Consider the following 24250-nt stretch of genomic DNA (forward strand, 5'->3'; position numbering starts at 1 on the left):
ATACTTTCAAGAGGTCTCCAGTAAAGTAAAGTTTCATTTAATTTCTACATAATAAGCATAAGTACATTAAAAAAAGGCAGAAAAAAAATTCAGTGCTTTGAAAAATTAAATAAGAATTATAACTGATGATGAAAAGCTTTTATCTGCAAAACTCAAAACTCTCTATGATGAAAAGGATCAGATTTATTAACATAAAAACCAGTTCAAACTAAGCAATAAGCTGAATCATTAAAATATACTCTTTGTATATACAAACTCTCATACCCGTCAATTTGAAATTGAAGCTCATTTTCATAGTTTTAAACAATGAATTATTTTCATAGTAACAATAAATTCATAATTATTTACATTATATGTACCTATAAAGCAACTTGTCCTGACTGATTTATCAATACCCAGCAAAAAATACAGAAGACAAATTGATGAAAATTTCTATACAAGTTCTTCTTATGGTGTAAGAGCACACCAAGAAAGGATTTTTTAAAATCCCGAGTTTAAAGGGTTAATATGGAGTAACAATGAAATTTACTATTTTTTTTTTTTATTTTTTGGTAATACATGAAGATATCAACTTGATTTTTGATGTGTGTAATCTTAGAAAATCTAAAAACTAATTTCTGTATTTTGAATTTTTTTTTGAAACAGACTATTTTTAACAAATTAAGCTATCAACTTGATTTTTGGTGTAATTTTCATTTAAATATCTAAAAACCAATTTCTACATTTTACAAAATTTGACCTTAAAAGAGGTGAAGAAAGGAAAAAATCTGAATAGTGTCTGCAAGTTTTCCCTGTTTCCAACTATACTAAATGAGGTATTGACTAAACTGAAACTTGCAAATACTTTTCAGATAAATATCTAAAAACAATTTTCAAGTTTTTTAAATTTTGACTTTTGAAGGGGTGCAATGGTATATGGTGTGGTGGCTCATCCAACACAGACACTATTAGTGTATGTGTGACACTACTGGCTGCACCTACCCCCAGTTACTTGGCTAAAAAACATAAAATAAAAGTATCTAAAAAAAAAGACAAATGAGTATGATCAAGTACCAGTAGTGTTTGTCGGGTAATGCTAAGAAATAAGCAAAAAATATCTTTGTCCATATAAAGGATGAGTAACCAGCTATAACTACTGCTTATAACATGAAAACCAACTATTTTAAAACCCGCATTCTTCAGATCACTCAAAGTTTCGGGTCCTGTACTGACCAAATTGTTACTCTGAAGAAATTACAATATAATAACAGTTTTTATAAATTGAACAGGCTTTAATTGTTATTTATCATTATTATCCTTACAAGCATTAGTTTAATGAACACAGTGTGATCCAAGAAGTGAGCTCTCTAGATGGAGAGGAAAAGCAAGTAAAGTGAGCCATGATTGGCTAAATATTCCCTGACTGCGACAGAAAACATTAATAACGACAAGCATGGGTTAAGTTGCAACAGGGATACTAGTATTTTTTATAAAATATGCTACAATACTTTTTAAATTACCTTTAATACAATAAAAAAAGTCATAGACACCAACAGATTTATATAAAAGAGAATTACTTAATACTCCTAAGAATTTAATCTTAATGCTTAGATTGTTAAGGTGTCTAACAATCTAATAATTATTAAGATTTTTATTTCTAATAAATCTATCATCAAATTATAACACCACAAAAATTACAACATGAGATTATTAAGAACAAATACATAACATAACTGACCAATAGGATTAACATGGCCCCAGTAAGTCTCTGGCTGAGGATGCACTTCAGGATCTCCGTAGACTTCTGAAGTACTTGCAATTAATACTCTTGCTCCAACTCTCTTAGCTAATCCTAAGATAAAAAAAAAGAAAATACAATTATTCTAAGAAAAATTCAGCATTTAATCAAAAACTGAAATATATATAAAATTCACACTACAAGCTTTTCTAAAAAAAAGTTATCTCTGAGAAACACATAAGAATAAAAACCAGGGCTGAAGGTCTGTTTATCCCAAAAGTAGACAAATAGTAATCCCTAGCTATAATGTGGTTGTAGAGAGAACACAGTGATCTGAGTTGTAGGCGTGACTTATTTTAAAAAAACGTTAGATCTAATACGACTATTATAGCATTAACAAAATTATTGCATCGTATCATAATCTTGGAGCATATTAACTACTTTAATTAAGTCCAACACTAAAAAAAAAAGAAATGTTAATTATAAAACTTCAAATATCACCTTCTTAAATGGGAAACAAGGAGTGACGTTTTGTTAACTTTATCTGATGTTATTTTAATTTTGCCTACAAATGGCTATTTACTTGTTTGTATTGATGAATTTATCTTTAAAAAAGTAACAAATGAAAAATCTTTGGTTTAGAAAAAATGATAAATTTATTTTAAATTTGCACATGAAAAAAAAAAATTGTAAATTAAGTAGGAAATGATACACATCATCTTTACCTTTCCACCACACCACTGTCTCTTCCAAACCTTTGAGAGCTTCTTCATCAGTTACAATTTGTTTACTTTATTACTGGCACCTTCATCAGTATCTTCAATTACACATTTCTTGACAATTTGGTCTATTTCTTGGTTACTCAATTCTAGGTAGTAAACCTTTACCAATATTGATCTATTCTTCTATCTAATGTTGCACCAGTTCAGCTTCTCTTAGAACTTCCCTCAAGTGAATATCGCTAGTATCTGAAACCGTTCAGGTTCTGATTTGGGTTAACTGTCTCCAATAGAAACTTGCTGATCTAAAGGACTGAGAATGCAATTCTTTTAATGATTTTGCTGCTGCATTATAAACTGGTTTTATGTGGGTTTTTTTTAGGTAAATATATCTCATCTTATCCTGACCCCCATATGGGAAGGCACCCGCCTTGTATGGATCCTGATCGTCACACCACCCTCTCCATTCATAGCCCAGATGGGCTTTATTGGAGGCCATATTTCAGACTCTCTAAACTTGATACACCACAGTCATCATTTTGGCCTCTGTAAATGTAACTCACTGAAAACATTAAAAACCTCTAATCCAATTTGCACAACAAAGCCTTCAACTAATTCACCACTATCATCTGTGACTCTACTGTGCCAAAGAAGCAACTTAGCATTTAAGTCACCACTTAGCACTATAGGACAGTTACTAAAAATTCTATCCCACTTTTCTAAATGTTCCTCAATGAGATCACTGGATTGAAAATAAAAAATAACATCACAGAAATCAAGACCATCAATAACATGTTTAACAGTGATACAATCAGTATCAGAAATCTGCCTCAAAAAGCACAATCCAATGTCCTCCTATACAGAACTGAGGACATACTGTTATTTCCAATATAACATTTTTGCCAACTATTAAAACCTGGCAGATCGTCCTATACCAAATATGGATGTTGCAAAAGAATTATACCAAGGGACAATTTTAACAATTTCATCTCAATCTGAGCAATGTAAGTACCTTGAGAATTTATCTGTCTAAACTTAACCACACAATAAATTACAATACATCTCAACAGCTCTCAAATAACAACTACACAAAATGCTTGCAATTCTTGCGCACCCTTCTGCAATTTATATAAGTAGGAATCTCAGACGTTTTAGGACACTCTTCATGCTTGTGACCCTTGTCACTACAGTGCACACAAAGTGAAGCATATTGACAGAATTTTGCCCTACAATCGAATCTACAATACTTAAAACATCTCTGAATATTAATGAACTCCTTGAATCTACAAGAAAGATCTACAAACAACCTATCCTTAGCAACAAACTTGTTAAACAGAGTAGGCCCAACTTCAAATACAACATGATAACTTTGGACATCATGTATACCAGTTTTGAACATAAACCTGTACCCAGACTTATCCATCCAAGTTGGTGTTTTGCTCCCGTATGAGAGACACAACCTCATCCTCGAACATGCGAAGATCTATATCATAGACAATGACTTGAAGCTACCTTTTACATTTCTGATCCACTGTGACCTCCAACTAAGTCTGTGCCTGCAGACTAAGCTGGCTTCCTACTTGCCTTTAAGCACATCAATATAGCATTTCCGCTCCGCCCTTATAGGCACAAGCGCTGGTACCAGGATGGAAACAGCCTCTTTAACTATAACCTCCTTGACCTCAGTTAGCTTAGAAGCAAGTGCTTTAAATCCATTTATTAAAGAAAAGAACATTGCCCAAAACTCATTAAGCCTTGGTATCAGTCATCAACGAACCACTGTAGAGGTGTTTCAAGGGCCTTCAAGAAGCTTCAAGGGCTATTAGAGGGATAGAACTCATTTACGCAAGTGCAAGCATTTACAAACACTGATTAAGACCTCCACTCTGAGCTCAAGCAGGACTAGGATGAGCCCTTGCTTGTTACAGGGTAATTACACCAGCAGTTGCCACTTCGTTGCCGCATACCTTGTAGAACAAAAACTTGATTGCTTTACAAGGCCCTCTACGAGTCAATGACCTGCTACTGATAAACAACGTCATCGCATAACAGCTAGTCTGTCCTTGAGCAACATCATCATTGTTTTCTCTGGGCTAAACACCATCTTATGTTGCAAACTCCACAACTGGAGTATCTTGTAAGCCTGAGCTGCCTAGAATTTGATCTCATTCCTCAAATCTCCTTTAACCAGCATCATTCGCATATGTGATGATGTAGCAACCACTGAATAATCTCATCCACATCAAAGAATTAAATTCAAAAACCCAGAGCAGGGGTTCTAAAACACTACACTGTGGACAACCTTCAGACAGACAGCGTTTTCCCTACTTCTGATACACTCTCTAAATTGTTGAAATAACTAACTCACTGAAATCCAATATTGATCCCCAAAATTATTTATTCCTATCAAAACTGAAAATACCTCTTCCTCTGTAATTTCCACAGATAAAACAGTGAAAAGCAGCAACTTCTTCTTGGAATTGCAATGATATGAGGTTTCATTAGTCTCAATATCAACCGGCAATAAATCATTAAATAGAATATTTAAAATCTCCTTTTATTAGACCCTGGTGAGTTGAGAGAGTCGACTAAAGAATACTTCTTTACACTTATGCCCTAGGACTCCCCAAAGATCTTATTTCCTTGCTCTCTAACAAAAGAACACCAAGAATCCCCTTTGATGTCCTGACCAAATGAAAATATTCAGAAATCTGCTTTTGATAGTCATCTATCAAAACCACTTGCTGTTCAGGATCACTCTCCCGCTGAGCAGCTCTCCTCAAATGGTTCATGGACTGTTTCAACAAAAACAACTGTCTAGTCCACCAACGAGAAATTTTTCTCAACCTGAACTAAAGAGAATTGAATTTTCAGTGGCACTGATGAAAGCCAGGGAAAAATCTTTCTGCCGGGTTTCCAATTGAATATCATCCAGACTTTGGTCTTAGACACGGAGTCTAGTAGGGAGAATACTGACAAATTTAGGCCACTTACCACTTATGTGATACTTGCAGTATATGGCCTGATTGCAACCATCAGAACTTGATCTGCTTCATTCAATTTTACTGATTATCTAATACCACATATTCAATTTTACAGAAATTCAATAAAAATCATCAACCATCAATCTTCTATAACACATTATAAAATACCACATTATATTGATAATATAATGCTATCAGACTACTTACTATTGATTTTATCATATGAGGGTCATTCAATAATTAAATGAACATGTTTAGAGAAGGAAATGCTTAATGTAGGCAATTGAAACTTTTGTAAGTATTAGTTGACACCCCTGAGAAGAGCATTAACTGTTCGATTAATATTTACGTAAACATAACCTCTTAAGTCTTAGTTATGATGGTTTGTCCACTCAAAAAAAGTACTTTTGAAGAAAAGCATTCTGTGATCCGATTTTTACTTTCAGAAAGTGTACAACAGTCAGAAATATTCTGAACAAACAATACGACAGAAATTGCACGAATCGTGCAAGTTTTTAAATGTGGGTGGAAAAGTTTAAAAGTGGGCACAAAAGTGTGACTGACAAGTACCACTCTGGGCTTCTGGTAACAGTATCAACATTGGCATTACATTCTTGTATTGGTTCACTTAACCAAAAAGACCAATGAATTACAGTTGAACAAATTACTGAAAAATGTCAACTAAGTGTTGGCACACATCCTGATCCCTGTAGGAGAAGACAACCTCTCCCACCTACTCTGTTCCTAGCCCTTATGGGAGGTCATCTTCAAAACCTCGGCTTTTGATATATTTCATCTGCCTTGGCCAGGATGCCATCGATCTGAATGCCATGACTGACATTCCCATCAGTGTACTACATTTAATGAACTTAAACAAAACCCATCTCAGAGTCTTAAAAATGAAAAGACGTAACTAAACAAAGGAACTGAACTATCTACCAACAAAAGTAAAAGTGAGTTCAACATACAACACGAAACATAAAAATATTACATGAAACAATAAAAACACAGCAGTAACATCACAATAAAACAAAACAAAAAACAAAAACATAATTTATAAAACAAAAACATAATACAAGAAAAATCGAAGCAGGGCTCTAGATTCCCTCAGAGATCCTTCCTTTTACTAAGTACACTATAAAACTCTCCACTATTGCTCATTCAGCCTGGCTCCTCCAGTTTACACAGAGATCCATCGCCAATCAAGCTGACAGATGATCTCTGTGTGGATTAACTGGTACCGTACTTAGAGCATTGATAAAGAACATGGTAGGTGTCATCCAATTGTCCAGACTGAGGACACAACTCAGAATTTACAAGATTGAATTTCTGCAGTCTGTTCCTAACAGCAACATGGCTGGAAGGAAATTGCATCACATATTTATTAGGGTGCACCCAAGAGGCATCCACAAGTCAAAAACATTTGGGAAGAGATCATGCTTATAATTCCACCATCTGTCTCATACCATCTGGACTGCAACACAGCATTGCCAAGTTGTTCAATTTCTCGAACTTTATCAAAAGTCAACTCACTGGACATCTTAGCAACAAACTGCTGCTGCTTCTCAGATACAATCAAGTCAAGGTTTCATGCCTGCAATCACCAAGATTGCCTTAAGAATTCTTTGCTGAGGAGATAAGAAGACTCGTAAAAAGATGGAACAAGTGCAGAAAAATTGGTGGGGATTACATGGAAAAGTAACCAAAAAAATTGTACTTAAAAAAAAAAAATATATATATATTAGTATACATATATATATATACATAAAAAATTAGTTTCAATTAGTAATTAGTTTTATTAGTAATTTTTATAAATAAACCACTGAGTAAAAAAAGGTTATTGTATGCAATACACACACATAGACATGCACATACACAGGTTAGATGTACATAGACATATAACAAGTATGTACTTTCATATTTAATATATTACTTTGAGGAGTAAGAAGATTGTTTTTAACACACTGATTACAAGATGTACATCCTGCACACGAGACTATTTTATTACATTCAAGGCTATATTTGGAAGCTTGTTTAAATGAGCTGTACTAATGTACAGCTCATTTAAACAGGCAAAAATAATTGAAAAATAACTTCTTACTTTTTGGACTAAGTTCTTTCCAATGAGCATATATTTACAATACATATACTTGTGACTAGCACAAAACATATACATATTGAATCTAATAATATTCATGACAAACTCGGGCATATATGGATCTGTGGAAAGACCACTTGTGTCTTAACATGACAATGTTAAGAACGTTTTTTATTCATACATGGAAAGTAAATTTACTTCAGTTTTTAACAACTTTATATTAAATATACTTTATTAAAAACCTATTGTCAAACTAAACCTGTATGCTTCTTTTAAATTAAATCATTAAATTCAAAAATAAGAAATAGCTTTATTAGTTTTGTTTGATAAATTTACACATCTAGATGATAAAAAAAATATAGAAATGAAAGCTGAAGAAAAAAAATTTTTTATAAATTACTAATTAAATTTTTACAAGAAAATACAAGTGAATAAACCTGTCAGAAGTAACAGATATACACATTTTAATTAAAAAAGTTCTTATTATAAAATTAATTCTTACCAAGTATATTAATTGTGCCAATAGTGTTTGTTTTAATAGTTTTTACTGGATTGTACATATAATGTGGAGGAGATGCTGGTGAAGCAAGATGATAAATTTCATCAACTTCAATAAACAATGGATTAACGATATCTTGATGGATTAATTCAAAATTCTCATGCCCCATCCAATGTTCTACATTCTGCTTACGACCAGTGAAAAAATTATCAACAACAATTACTTCATGACCAGCCATCATCAAACGATCTACAAGGTGTGAGCCAACAAATCCTGCTCCTCCAGTCACCTAAACAACAATCAAGGTTTTTATTAACAAATACACATTTACTAAAGCAGTACTACATAAACTCATTCATCAATTACTGCTTAATAGTATAACAGATCAGATTGCATAATTCTGTTAATAGATTGTAAAAAATTCATCACCAAACAGCACCTCCAAAAGCTGATCAACTTGAAAAAGGCATAATTAAGCACAATGAGCAATAACAAATAAGGTAAATGACTATCATTTATCTCGCTAATAGAATGGTGATAAATCTGGTGCACTGAATAACTGAATATTCCCGAAGTATTCAGAAACTTTCTAGATGTTCTATGACCAATTAGCTGGAAGATACTGCATACTGCTGATTTTCAAGACCTACACAAAATTTGGCTTATTTACAACTAGCATTACCTGTGACAGTCAGTTACATACTCCAGCTGACCAATTGTACCATAACCTGCTAACAGAAAATTTAAAGTTTACTAAAACCCTTAAAATGGAATTTATCTGAAGTTAAACCCTGTAATACAATGGTAAAACATAACAGTAGAAATTTTTTTATTATTTATGAAAAAGCTGCTCTGCAATAAACCTTGTTGTTGCATCATTACATGTGGCAAATAAGATCTTAATTTTTTCACTAATAAAAAAGTCTAAACAATTATTTTGAAAAAATACTTGTTCCAGAAATATTACTGATTTTATACTAGCGAAAAATACTTAATATTCAGATGAATAGCCATGTACAGAGGTGTCAGCAATTGATCATGGAGTATTGATTAAATTTATCAGCAGTAAATTAATATTCTCAGAAAGATAGAGAGCAACATGCACATTATAATTATTAATTGTTAATTATTATCTGAATTAATTATCTATTAATAGTAGCTCTATTAATTAACTATTCTTGGGTTGTTTATAATTCTATTAAATATTTTGTTATTTTTGAATATTTAATGATTTATTTAAAGTATTTATAAATAATATTATTTTATTAATCATAATGCTATTAGATTCGGCTTCCTCCTTTTTTTTAAAACTGTCAGTTTGTAAAATTATAGTGTTTATCTGTTCAATTTATTTACAATGTATCTCTTATTTTATACTTAGTTATGTTTTCATTTAAAGAAATGCAAAGGCATTAGGTTTGTGCAACCTTGAAAGTTATGTTCTGGTTTTGTAATGTTTTATTGTCATACTTTATATTTTTTAGGAAGATAGCATTTAATCAAAGGTGTTAGCTTATTTATGTTTACAATCTCACTGGTTGGTTGTATACTTAGACAAATCTTATGGTTTATCATTACATTTGATAACAAAGTTTAGGGCTGGGAGAGCATGAAAAGGCTAAAATGAATGATAGATAAGGAGTCTTTTAATTATAATTCACACCAGAACAGAAATTGGTTTTATTGCAAATGTGATGTTAACATGGACAGCTGGATCAAAAGGTGATGGATGATACCATGATTACCAAAAAATTAAAAAAATAGTTCCTAACTTTTTTCCTGATTCAGTGGTAGTTATTAATAAGGTTCAATATCATAACACATTTGCCAAAAAACTTCCAACATCTTCAAGCAAAAATCAAGGCAGGACCAACTGGCTACAAAATAATCAATTTTCATTTTATCTTAGGGTAAGACTACAGCTGAAACAACCAACTAAATTGAATAAAGAAAGTAATAGAAAATTATATCAATTTGATGAATTGTTGTTAAGAAACAGGCTCACATTCAAGAACTTCCACCTTATCATCCTGATTTGAAACATATTGAAATGGTATGGTCTACAGTGAAAAGATGAGTTTGTGTTCAGGCAAAAACACAGTTTTTAAGATTACAAGACATATAAACAATGTGAAGATAAAATGATTGAGATAAGTAAGAAATGAAATGGATAGGTTTCCAACCTGTATGAAAAAGTTAAAAATGAAGTAGAGAATTTAAGAAGAACTGATTTTACATTCTGTAACAGAATCTTTCATTGTAACTTCATTTAATGACAATGATAGTCATGATGGTAATAACAAAGAGTATATTTTAGCTAGACAAATAGATGGATAATTCAGTTTTCAGTCATTTATTCAGAGTAATTACAAGAATACAAAAAATTAAATAATACATAATAATTTATCATAACTTAAAATTGAAATTAATAACTTATCTCCTTTTTTAATTAAATACATTTTCAATAATTTTAATAAATAATAAGTGATATTTATATGTTTCATTTAGAAATTATGTTAATCTTTTAAAGTTAAATGATTTATTAACAGGGGCTATTATAAAGTATGGAATAAATGTCTTAAAACTAGGCAGTATCCATCATCAGTTCAAACTTACAAATTGGTATAATGTACCTTAATTATAATTTAACTTTTACAAAATTGTATTAATTTATTTCCTTTTTTTCTTATATATATCAATCAACACAACTTACTAATTTAACAAAAATTTTATTCTTACTGTATAACAAAAAAATAAAAAATAAAATTTAAAGGAAATATTGAAACATTACTTTGAAAATCGCACAAGATTAAATGTTAAATAAGCTATAAAATTTCATTGACACAAAATGAGGATTTACAACATTTGAACAGTTTTAAAATGTTGATCATTAAGGGACTGTATTTTTAATCACAACTGTATTGTTAAAAATGCCAAGGTTTAAATTATAACAGATTCATGATTTTTTTTCTAACAAATGGTACAATAAAGTACGTAAAAAAAAATAAGACAGATCATTTTTAAGCAAAATTCATTGGCGATACTAAAATATATAAAATAAGGTTAACAGATTAGGGTTTAAAAGATACAAAAATAAAACAGAACAGAATTTAATGGACAATATGAGTGTCTACTGCAAATCGCTAAAATGATTTCCGTGAATTAAAGAATATTAGGGAATCAGTATCCAAACCAAGAGGGACTTACATTATTGAGTTTAGTTTTTACTAAGGTTCACCTACGCATAACACCTTTTTACTTAAATTCTTTGAAATTCTGTAATATTTACATTCTTTTTAATTAATAATGGCTAAGGATACAAAAGAACATGGGGAAAGAAAGCTTATTAAAAGCATTAAATTTTTATGGAACTATAGGATATATAAGGGGATCTGAAATTCATCATCATTATATATTTTACTTGTTAAGAAAAGTAGATGTAGAAAACTTTCTAAAAATATTCTGAAAAATGTTTAAGACTGTGATTAATGGTAAAATTCTCAAACTTTAAATACTTTAAATAAATGTGATTTTTACAGAAAATTCTAAATGAGATAATATAGATACAACAGCTATTCTTTGAATTTTGAACACAAAGTAACAGTTTACTATCTGTTTTTGTATACTTAAACTATTTATAAAGTAAATTATCTCAGTGTTTTTTATATTTATTCATAAATGACACATACTTAAACATTTATGTGCATGCAAACACACAAAAATTATAAGTATTTTTTACAGATTTATTACCATAATAATAATAAGTTTATATCATTACACAATCGTAATAACACCTTTTTAAAAATAAATTCATAAACAACTTTTATTTTTAGCTAAATTAAATAACAACAATTTAAACCCATTCATTTCTTTCTCGATATTGTGCAACTACAATCTCATAAATATTTATGAATAACATTTATGTTATTTACACACATTTACATAATTTAAAAAACAAAACAAATACTAAAAATCTTCATACTGAAACTGATTAAAACTATTGCCGACAAATTCTAACAGGATTAAAATAAATAAATTATAAACTTTTCAATAATATAGCACTAATGTGAAGAGGATATGTACTTTAAAAAGAGGAATATTTATGAAAAGTAAATAACAAAAAAAAAGAAAAGAATTCTACAGAAAATGAACTGAGAACTACTACACTGTCAGTATAGAAATCTCATGAATCAAAAGTGCCTCACGTATGGGTTACAAACAAATAGAGTAGATGAATATTATTTCAGTTTTATATGCTGCAAGGATATGAAGGAATCAATTTTAAGGGTCAACTTTTTAACAAAATATTAAGAAAAACATAATTATAAGAAAATAATTGTTTTAACAATGCATAGCAATTTGTATTCAGAGGCTGCTGGATATACTTAAAATAATTTATTTATTCCAGTGATTCCCAAAAGTTTTTCATCAGGCATCACTTTTTTAGAGAAGTATTTCTTTGACATCTCTCCTCCAAACAAATATAATTAGAAATCAGGAAAAATACTAACTGAACATTCATTTAATAATATTTATTAAATATAAGGAATTACTTTTAAATGCACCCATTGTTTGTAATTCAAACTTATGATCACAAAAAAATATATCTAAAAATAAGGAAATATTATTGCTTTTTAGAAATGTCTTAAAAAGCCCTATCAAATAAATTAATTTCTCTTTTTTACAATCAACTTGATATAAACAAATTTACCTGTCTGATTATTATTAATTAATAAACTAATGAACCCATTTATTTAATTAATTTTCTTTACTTTCAATTAAAAAATGAATTTTTTGAACACAAGAATCTTAGAAAATGTTATAAATTATACAAAACTCTTAAAAATACATTTAAAATTACACTTTATGGGATATAACTGCAAAAATAATCTGTATAAAAATATTGTTGGTTTTGAATGAAATAAATAATTGTTCAATTTGACAATTTTATTCTTATATAATGTACTATTTATTATATTAGTAGGTAAAACTATCAGTACGTAGTACAATTTGATAATCTTCTAAGTTAATATGCAATGTTTAAAATGAAGGATGAACCTGACGTTATCAGATTATTACTATTATTTGGATTTATTATTTCAATAATGATTGTGCCAAATAAGTGAAAAAAACAAAATTATCTTGCTGGTTCTGTCCATGAAAAGCTTGTAAAGATCTCATGCCATTTAAATATGGTACACTGGATACGAAAGAATGCATCTATTTTACTCTTTAATTATGTTTACACAGTGTTTTTGTAAACAAAAGAGATACTTGCACATCAACGTGTGACCTACATGTTCAATAAAGAGAGATTAGAACTGAAAAATCCATTCATATTTTGGAGATTCAAAAATCTATTTTTCTGTAAAAGCAGGTTTTTTACATGTATCACATTATATAATGTGATACATAAAAGTTATATATATAACTGTTTATATAATATATAAAAAGGAGGTAAATATCATACTGCTTGAGTTCATTTATTTTATAAGTACAATATTTAAACAGCGGTAAACAGATAAATATAAAATATTTGAAAATAATTATGTATTTTGCAAGAAAAAATAGTTGGTTTATAGCTGGTACTTTACTTCTGAAAAATTGGTAAAGAAGCAGAAGAATAATAAAGTACAATATTCCATACCATAAGAAAGAAATAATTACTTAAATTTTATTTCAACATTCACAGTTTACAATTTTAGCTTTCAACACATTTTATTACAGTATACTTGTATTTATTTATTTATAACATTATAAAAATATAAAAAATGACAGTTTGAAGGACAAAAAAAATTAGTTATGTAAGCATGTTATGATTTCTTCAAGTTGAGAAAGATCATCTTAACCACAAGTGTTTTTTCTGAATGAATTATTATATTTTTGAATGAAAATGAAGAGGTAAGGAAGTTTAATTGAATGTTCACAATTTAAAAACTACTGTTTACATTAAAATTTGAGTTTTGCTAAATGAAAATTTTGCTTTTTTACTTTATACTTGTTAAGGGCTGTTAATTTAAGATTGGAATGAAATACCACTCAAAGAGTAGCATTCTTACAAAAATTTCAAGATGCAACTAGTAGAATATTACAGGTAGACTAGTTTATTCAAATTAAAAAACTTATATGAAAAATAATACATCTTAATATGCAACAGCACAAAAAAAATCTCAATAACCTTACCATTACAACTAAAAGAGAAACAGTGTAATAATTTACACTCACCAGTATCCTTTTCTTAGCTCTGTAGCCCAAAAATTTAACATCAGGAAATGCTTTAGGTATTCTGGCATCCAATGATCGTAGTTTTGCTTCTAACTGTCTAATGCGTTCCTTAGCCTCTTCTAATCCTTCTACTCGAACAATATCTTTTTCTTTCTTATTTGATAATCTAACAATATTATTGTTTGGTCCAGGTATTGTCTTTGCATCAGGATCAACATCATCAATAAAATCGTCTGATTTAAATCCGTCATTAGCAGCTGGCTGTATATAAACTCCAACATTATTATTATTTCCTAAACGATCCACTGCAGAGTATTCTACTAATGATTCCATATGAGTCCAACTTTTGTATAACAATATAACTAGAAAGATATATTATAATTACAACTGAAGTTTGTCAATGTAAACATTTAACAAAAATTGTTATTTGAGTAACATAAATTACTGATTGTAAAACTAAACACCAGTATTAATTTTATTATCTGATTTTATACTAATTTGTGCAAATTCATTGTGACCGAATAATAAAAGTTTATTTAAAACAACAGTTTCCTTCAAAAAAAGAGATTTTATATATATATATATATATATATATATATATTCTCTTTTTTATAACTCTACTTACAACCTTGTAATCTAAAAATAAGCTACAGGAAATAAACCTCAGAGATTTAATATAGAAAAACAGTAGCACTCTGGGCCATCAAGTAGCTAAATTAGGATAAAAATTAATCAAAAAATAGGCTGGTAATGGTGGACATCTAATGTTATTAGATGATACAGACATAGGCACTGTTTTTTAACTACAATGAAGCAGTCATTTTATAAGTTTGGAAAGATATATTCATTTACTTCCAAAATATTTTTATCTAATTGTTTTCAGAATTAAAAACTGTAAAGAAAAATCAAAATTATAAGTAAATCTTGGTTTACTAGACTTGATGCTTTCAATTTTGAAATAATGATTAAGTAAAAAACTTGGAAATAACTGAAATTTTATCACTTTTGAAAGCTGGTGATTCTGTAACACTGGATTCAGTAAAAAAATAATTATACAACTACTTGATGCAAAGTTTTTATCATAAAGTGGTTTTTGATTCGATTAATTTGATGTTAAGACATATTCTTTGCATTGCAAATTTTAACAGTCTTTCTCATCTAAAAAGCCAATAACATAAAAACAGTTAAAAAAAAAATATATATATAACACTTCTAAGTAAAACAAGATGATTAATAACAAAGTCTACATTTGTTGCAATAAGTTGTAGAAAAATTTTATGACAGGCCTAAACACAGAAAAACAGTATTTTTTTAATCTCAGCTGTGGGGTAGTTGCATTGGGATAATGGGAAATGACTAAACAAGGAGGTGCCGAAAAGAGAATAACATAGATTAAAAGATGCTAATTTTCATAGTCTAAATTGCTCAACTGTTCCATTCTTTCAGTTTACAACTGGTCTAGTAAATTCAAATAATCACAAAGAAATAAAAGGTAAATATTATCTCATTATTGGTAGAACATTAATCTATTCAAATGCTTTGAAAGATTAACAGAAAGTAACAGTGAAGCAGCAACAAAGAGATCTAACCAAACAAAAGAGAAATCCTTGCAGGGTGTAGGTATTCACCAGACTAATCCAGTTTCAAGAATTTAAATTATAAAGAAGCTGAAGAGGTTAAAGGGCAACAATAACTGTAGCTGAATGTGTAGAATTGCTGATGTAAACCAGAACATACTAGTAAATCACTTTCTCATAAAAAAAAGTGAGTTTAAAAAGGCAATAGTACAAAGACAATTTGGGCTCAAATCTCTGTCAGTTATAGAATTTTATAATAAGTTTTAAAACTGGCAGTATTTTGAGAATTAATAAGAACAAATTAACAATAACAAAAATAATGTAAGTAATACAAAAACAAAGAAAACCGTAAAAATAAATGTTTTCGTAATTTTAAAGTTATTACTCTCCAGTTACTACATTCTTAATGTTAACAAGTAAATAAAAAAAATCTATGTTTACTAACATATGCATATACTTTTCATTAAAATGTGTTTCACAAATAGTAAAAATATTAGTACTCACCTACAATCAAAATTAATAAACTAAACATCAGCTTAACTGATAAACTTCGAATAACCATAGTTTCTTAAACTCATATAAATCATTAAATATGGTTTCACAAACTGAAACATTCACAGGCAGACTTCTGAAAGTACAAACATCATGTCAACAACAGCTGATAAACTACTCTTGGCAACCGGCTGTTAGGTGGGGAAGTTTACTGTAAATCTGAGCAGCGCAGGTTAGAAAAGCGGGATATTTGATCAGTGCAGCCAATGTTCAAACGAGTTACGTTATTCCACTGCGTTATTCATGCTAAAAACGAGTAATCAATCTTCGCTGAGTTAATTTATTTCACCATAATGTGACTTTCCGCAGTAACAGGATCAATAAATCTTTCATTGAGAAATTGGTAGTGAAATGTTAGTTTTCAATAATTGTTAATATCAAACTAGTTGTGTAATGAATATCTTTTAAAATATTAAATTTTAGCAATATTAATGGCTGCAATGTTGACTTTCGCGACTGCGATACTTAGCAAATATTGCCATTAGAAATGACAGCTACTCCAGATGAAGTAAACTATTTTTTTTTAAATTTTAATTATTGTTTTTATGTAAAAATAATATCTTTCATAATAATTTATTATTTTTTAATGTAATGTGACTACTATGCTTCACGTTACACAGACCCTGCACTTAACTCTAATAACTGTAATTATTCTGTTGCAGAACTAGTATATTGAACATAGTATTGAAGTTGAACAACACCGTGATCCCCTTGGTCAGAGGCAGTACCTGTTTCTATGCGGGTTGTTTTTCTTTCTGTTTTCATGCCTATTTTTTTGGATAGGACTGTGCTATTCTGTACCAAAACTGTACTTTTTAGAAGACGATCTATTATATGATTGCTAACGTATTGGGCTTCAAACTACTTGTGTGAGTGTCTTAGGACTCTTTCCTAACCAAGAATTGAACAAAACTACTGACTGAAGTGTTATCACATAACCCCTGTAACTTCTTCAACGTTTAAAATCCTTTTCCTATAATCACAGTACCAAGTACATATATTTCATGACGTTACCTGTGTTGCGACAGGTATGCTATTTGTGACACACTTATTATATTGTAATAGTAACCAAGTAATGGCGGGTAATGAGGTTCTGCAGAGATTGGGTGTTACTTCATTATTTATTTATTCTTTAAATATGCACGAAGGATATCTCTAAAGTAAAGACCACTGGGAAATTTCTCTCCTTAAGATTGGCGAACTTGTGTCGTTCATGGCCACGCTAGTAATGTACATATTGCATTGTTGTCTGTAAGTTGTCGCGTTGTAGTATTTTTGATTACGTGTGAGTTATTACATTATAAAATGAATAGGAAAATCGATGTTGCCGCCGACTGTGAAACACTTGGAGTAATACGTTTTTTAAACTGTCAAAACGTTAAGCCGGCTAAAATTCATAGGCAGTTGGTTGCTGTGTCCGATAATAATGTAATGAATGAAAGAAACGTCCGAAAATGGTGTGAAAGGTTCAGAAATAACAGAATTAATGTGCACGATGAAGATAGTTCGGAGAGGCCCTCGATAATCACCGAGGACTTGTTGAAACGCGTCGATGATAAATCAGAAAAGATTGTCGCTCAACGATTTCCGACTTGGTCTTTCTTTTTCCTGACGTTTCAAGAGCTGTTATCAGCCGCATTGTTCATAACCATTTAGGCTTCAGAAAGGTTTGTACCCGTCGGGTGCAGCACGTTTTAACGGAACGTCACAAAAAAATCCGAATGGCATCTACTTTGGAATTTTTGATGCGCTACACAGAAAAAGGTGATGAGTTCCTTAATTCAGTTGTTACTGGCGATGAAATATGGATTTCGTATTACACGCCAGAGAGAAAACGTCAGTCAAGTGAATGGCGTCCACCTCAATCACCAACCAGACCGACAATGGTCAAATCACAGACATTTGGACGCAGACTGATAGCCACAGTCTTTTGGGATTGGTTTGGCATACTGCTGATTGATTTCATGCCACATGAAACGACTTTCCTGTTTAGCCTCCGGTAACTACCGTTTAGATAATTCTTCAGAGGATGATATGTATGAGTGAGTGTAAATGAAGTGTAGTCTTGTACATTCTCAGTTCGACTATTGCTGAGATGTGCGATTAATTGAAACTCAACCATCAAAGAACACCGGTATCCACGATCTAGTAATCAAATTTGTGTAAAAATAACTGGCTTTACTAGGACTTGAACGCTGGAACTCTCGACTTCCAAATCAGCTGATTTGGGAAGACACGTTCACCACTAGACCAACCCGGTAGCACATGAAACGACTATAAATGCAGAAGCCTACTGCGAAACTATGTAAGTTACGGCGCACCATTCAACATCGCCGATGTGGGCAGCTGACCGACGGCGTTCTACTGCACGATAATGCACGTCCACATGTGGCATGTCCGACACGTTTGGACGGGAAATTTACGATTACCCACATATAGTCCGGACGTAGCTCCCTCTGATTACCATTTGTTTGGGAAATTGAAAGAATTTTTGAGTGGTAAGCAATTCGCGGGTGACGATGAACTTAAAAATGCTGTTAATCAGTGGCTAAATGGACTGGCGGTAAAAGAATACGACGAGAATATATTGAAACTGGTGTATCGCTACGATAAATATGTTAATTCATGTGGCTATTATGTATTGAAGTAGTACAAGAGCAATAAAAAATATCTATAAAGTTTTCAGAATAAATTTTTTTTTTACAATGAAATGGTATTTACTATAGAGATAACCTCTCATATAATGTTTTTATAATGTTATACACAAGTCTCATTCTCAATCTCAGTCTCAATTCTCAGTCTCAATCTTATACACAAGTCTGTTATGTAAGCTAGGCAACCCAAAAGAGAGATGTAAAATGCTGATGCATTACATGACCCAACAGTTGCCCATTCCTCACTGTAACACCATGTTTCTTAAACAATAATTGTGTGCATGCATGTGTGTGGAAGGGGGGGGGGAGCAGATTTAATGTCTGTTTCATAGTAGTTCTTTTTTTTAATGATTGTAGTTATTTCTGGTAATGATTTATTTGCTAGTTTATTTCATTTTAATTTAGTTATATTTTTCTGTTTTTAGTTTCTAAAACTAGTTCAGTAAAAAAAAAAACTAATTTAAATGGTTAGGATTATACTATTTGGTCAATAAATTTTAAGGGATAGAGTATTATATCTTAATAATTTTGGTGTATCTATTAACTACTATTATACTTCATTAAACATATTCTAATCTTAAGAGTTAATGTTTAAAATTCTTTTCGTTTTTATAATGAAGTCTTTTCATGTAACCTTAATGCTTGTGAGTGGGAATGTGGTATGGAATCTTTGCAGTGCAAAGCAAATATAAGGTTTATTAATGAATTCATTGATTCTGATTACATTAAAAGAAAACGTTAGACTAATACAGTACAAGCAAATCAAAACTAGACTATTACAGTAAATTAATACATATAAACAGCACTCTACACTTACTCTACAGTATGGTAGGTTCAAGCCTGGGCTTCAGTGCTGTATAAGATGCAGGTCAGATCCTTTTTGTTAGGCAGCCAGGTTTTGTCACTGTTTCTTCAATTCTTTTACACAAATGCTGGAGCAATTTCATTTTGTTATTCTTTGAGTAGCATACACTTACCATTTTTATGACCTATGAATTGTATAATTATTTAACCATTGAAATAGATATTTATTTATTCACTTTGTAGTGATTGTTTGGACCTGGTAACAGTAGACCAGATATGGTTGTTTGTGAAACATGGTGTTTTGTTCTATCTCCAACAAAAATTCTTTGTTGAGGATAATATTAGTTATTATAGTAAAAATATAATACTAATTGAGTATTAATATCCAACAGCATGTTAATAAACAATTCCTTTTAAAGTGTTAGATGGATTACATTTTTAAAAAAATGCTTTTATTGAAATTTGTGATGAAACTGTCAATATTTCACTTTTTAAATTTTCGTTTATTTGTTTGTATTGGCAGCAACAGACTAACACCAAGTTACAGTCTTTCTCTTTTTTTACTGTTGTGTATGAAAAATAGTATGCCTGAGTAGGATTTAAAGCCAGAACCTACCAGATAAAGGTAGAGATTTTATCGACTCTGCAATGGTTGGCAGATTACAGGCTATAAGAGTAGTAGCTCTAAATTACAAAAAAAAAAAAAAAAAAAAACAATTTCTTTAGACAGATCATCTAACCAAGTAAAAGCTGTGGTGGAACATTATACTGAAGCTAACCAGATATTTATATTTATTAATTTAAATACTATTTATAATAATAAACTTTGTTTTGGATGGCCTATACATCACTGTTTACAGCCATCATAACCCCCATGAAGTTACCTAATTTACACAGAAAAACAGGGAATACCTAACTAATGACAAGATTTGCAGCAGAACAAAAAAACTTTGGTATACTACACTAAACTATCAGGGTATCTAGAATAGTCAAAGAAATGCTTTTAATAAATATTTCATAAATTGTACTCTAAATAGTAAAAAGTCACAGAACGACTACACCAATGTGCACTTAGTCAGAAAATAATATCTAATACTAATAGTATATCTTAATCTCGCTAAAAACTAAATTATGTTTAAAAAATATTTTGTTAAAAACAGAACTTACCCATACCATTTTACAATAAAATATAAGTTACATTCTAATCAACACAAACATCAAGATGATAATTAATTGTACTTATTTAATAGAAGCATTATAAGTAAATATCTTCAATTATTCTTTTAAAAGAACTAAGCTTCCTATGAAACAATAATATTCAAAAAGGTATTAGCAGTTTCTCAAATATTAGACAAAGTATAGACTCTATTCTAGCCTGTCTCCTTAATAGCACTGTACAAACCTAGGTGGTTACCTTCAGAGTAATCATAATTGTGGGTACTGGCACTAGTTGTTATAGTCTTCTTTACTTAGATCAGTTTGGATGAATAAAGTGGTAAATTTCCATGCTCACAATTACTTCCACATTGGACAATACAAAGTCAAGTATTGAGGATTCCTTGGCAGATGAAAAGCACACTTATCCATACAGTTGCTAAGCATAAACTCAAAAAATACCTTCTTCTACATATAGTATTTTAATATCTGGCATAAAAAAAAGTATCATTCTAATTAATAACGTAATAGCAGTCCCTGACAACAGTCCTACATCGCTTCGTATCTGATTTACCTATCAAACTATCCTGCCAGTGCTTCCAAATGGGTATCTGGGTTGAAATAATGGTTCCCAATTAACAAGTTATCAATCTTCTAGCATTTCTCAACCCAAATACATTTCATAAATAATTCCAAATCCATTCATCTGAAACTTTGAACTTATGTCCACCACTTTAAGAGGAAACCTCCTCCACAAGTTTTATTAACTTTGCAGTATTTTCTGTCAAGTCCTATAAACACTCCAATTGTTTAAAAAAAAACACAGCCATCAAGCTGGTTTCTCTAAAAGATGTTTTGGTTACAGTTACATGTTGTATTTGATTCCTGCAAGCAATGCAAAAACTCATCAAATTTAGTGCGCAGACCTCTAATATTTTGATATAAAATATCAAAGTTCGAATAATCCATTATAGGATTTGATCAATATCATTTCCAGGGTTGCATTACTAAAGAGAATTCTAAATATTTGGTCATCCTTCAGAATTCTATAGAACAGTAAGACGCAAACTCCTTTAGGCCAGATACCCAGGCCAATAGCCCTTACATAACCTTCAACTGACACTGCAATATGGCAATATGAAAGGAGTTTTTCTTTTCTGGTCTTGAGTCCAGTACAAGTGATTTCCTTGGTTTGTGTAGCATATCCATTAATTTTGTTGTTAACCTTTACAGCATGACTAAGGTTTTGATCTGCTGACAGTATTGGTGGTTCAACTGAACCTGCTTACACAGAGAATCAACATCCTCATTTTGTAAACTGTATTCTATCTTAAGTTCTGTAATTATTGATAAGGTTCTAGTCTGCAACATTATTCAACTCATATGTTTCCCAAAGTTAGATGTGAGCCCAAAAAGTGGGTCACATTTCATTTTAATAGTGATGTCATCTTTTTCAAATATAATTGAGTTAGCACCTTTAACTCTGTTCACATTCATTCTGGTAGTTAATTATTGCCCAGCACTGGAAATTGTTGTGATTAACTTTGGGTGTACAAGAGCAGATAAAACATTCCTCACTACCATTAACAACTAGATCAAATTCCGCACCAGTAATGCCACAACATTCAAAGTGGGAAAGTGCCGTGCACAGGTTGTTACATGGTAGAACTTCTGCTTTCCATAATAATAACTTTTTTTTTAATTAATGGCCTTCAAAATCCCCTTCTATCTGCCTGATCCATCCCAAGTGGTTAGAAAACAACCATTTAGTATGAGAAAGGATACAATTTACCAGGGTTCCACCTCCATGTTCGCAGATTCCAGGATAGTAGACCCTGTATGCTCTAAAAATGATGTATCATTCCGAAAAGTAATTGCAATTAAATTCATCACTCAAACATGTTTCAGTGATTACATCACACTGACGATCAATAACTACCTCATCCACTTTTGTCCTAAAACTCCTGAAGTTCTGATAAGATACTTTTAAATTATACACTGCAGGGTCGACCCAAGCCATTTTTACTGGCATTCTTTTAACACATTCTGAATCTTGCTTTAAAGGACCATAAAACAGAGCTATAAGAATGCCTTCAGGTCATTTCTCTGGTTCATTGACTAGAGCAAGATCAGGCTCGGCAACTGAAATGTGAAAGGAATTATATCCATCATTTTTGGTTTTCAGCCAAGTTCAATCCAATGATTTTAGGTTTAGGGATTTCAAAGAGATATCCTGTGGGGTAAAGCAAGTTATGAAAAATTGCTTTCTTTTTCATTTCACAAGGCTTCCACTTTCTTAATTCCGTCTTAGATTAAAATGTATAATGTTCAAGCACAAATTAGATGAGGTTGATAAAAATGGAAAGTAGTTTGTTGATTTTTGTGCTAAAGAGAATATGGTCAACATTACTGTTACAACAGAGAAATTAATCAATTTAGAAAGCAAGAAGCAAAGATTTAATGAATGTAAAAGTAAATTTAAGATATGAAGAAGAATTTCAGGTTAATGAACAGGATATGGAGGATGTTGAGCATTCATTTACTTGTGAGGTGTTGTGACTGGAAACAGTGAATGAGATGAAGATATATTTTTTAGAATAAGAAAGGATAATGCTGCATTTATACAGTTGAGTAAAGTCTGAAAAGCATGTGATAGCAATGAAAGATAGTAGAGGACATCTGGTTGTAAAAGAGTTATCAATTTGATTGTGGAGACACAGAAGGTAACAAAAGCAGGTATTAGGAAAATTTGAAAGTTTTTAAAATATATGTTTTAGGAGAATACTTAACAATTAGTGGCTTGATAGTAAAACAAATGAATTAGCTTTTGTGAAGGTATATAAGGTGGAAATGAGTTACACTCTTTGAAAGAGATTAAACACTATTCAGGAAACCACAAGATGTAAGAGGAAGAGGCAGGCCAATGTGACGTAGAAAAGAACAAAAGAAAAAATATATGTCCATTTATATTATCATGTAGTCAATTGAAACAGCAGTTAGAGTATATTACCAAGGATGCTGCTTTGTAGAGGCCTATGCTACAAATAGAAGTTAACAAGGAAAGAGCCAAAGTCATTGATTTTGATAACTTTAAAAGCTGACTGGGGATGGAAGTAGTAAGGGAGGCAATGAAACCAATTCACAGTTGTTTTGAATAAGATTAATTACCTACAAATCAGGGTCCTTAAATTAATGAGTTCAACTACACATCTACTATTTCTTAAACTGGATCTGCTTATGCACGTTTCCCTTACCAAGGGGAACAT

General features: G+C 30.8%; 1 protein-coding gene across 1 annotated transcript in view; it reads right to left on the reverse strand.

Moving 5' to 3' along the window:
• Window positions 1–16509, reverse strand: part of Uxs (UDP-xylose synthase) — a 52574-nt gene extending 36065 nt beyond the window's left edge. Inside the window, exons 1-4 of the mRNA XM_075359432.1 lie at window positions 16324–16509; window positions 14243–14604; window positions 8021–8306; window positions 1718–1831 (exon numbers count right to left, since the gene is read on the reverse strand). Coding sequence (XP_075215547.1) covers window positions 1718–1831; window positions 8021–8306; window positions 14243–14604; window positions 16324–16381 — 820 coding nt within the window. The 5' untranslated portion in view covers window positions 16382–16509. The remainder of the gene's footprint in view (window positions 1–1717; window positions 1832–8020; window positions 8307–14242; window positions 14605–16323) is intronic.
• Between the last annotated feature and the right edge of the window lie 7741 nt (window positions 16510–24250).

The sequence above is a fragment of the Lycorma delicatula genome, chromosome 1 (assembly GCF_047948215.1).
Source record: "Lycorma delicatula isolate Av1 chromosome 1, ASM4794821v1, whole genome shotgun sequence".
In the NCBI taxonomy this organism is placed as follows: domain Eukaryota; kingdom Metazoa; phylum Arthropoda; class Insecta; order Hemiptera; family Fulgoridae; genus Lycorma; species Lycorma delicatula.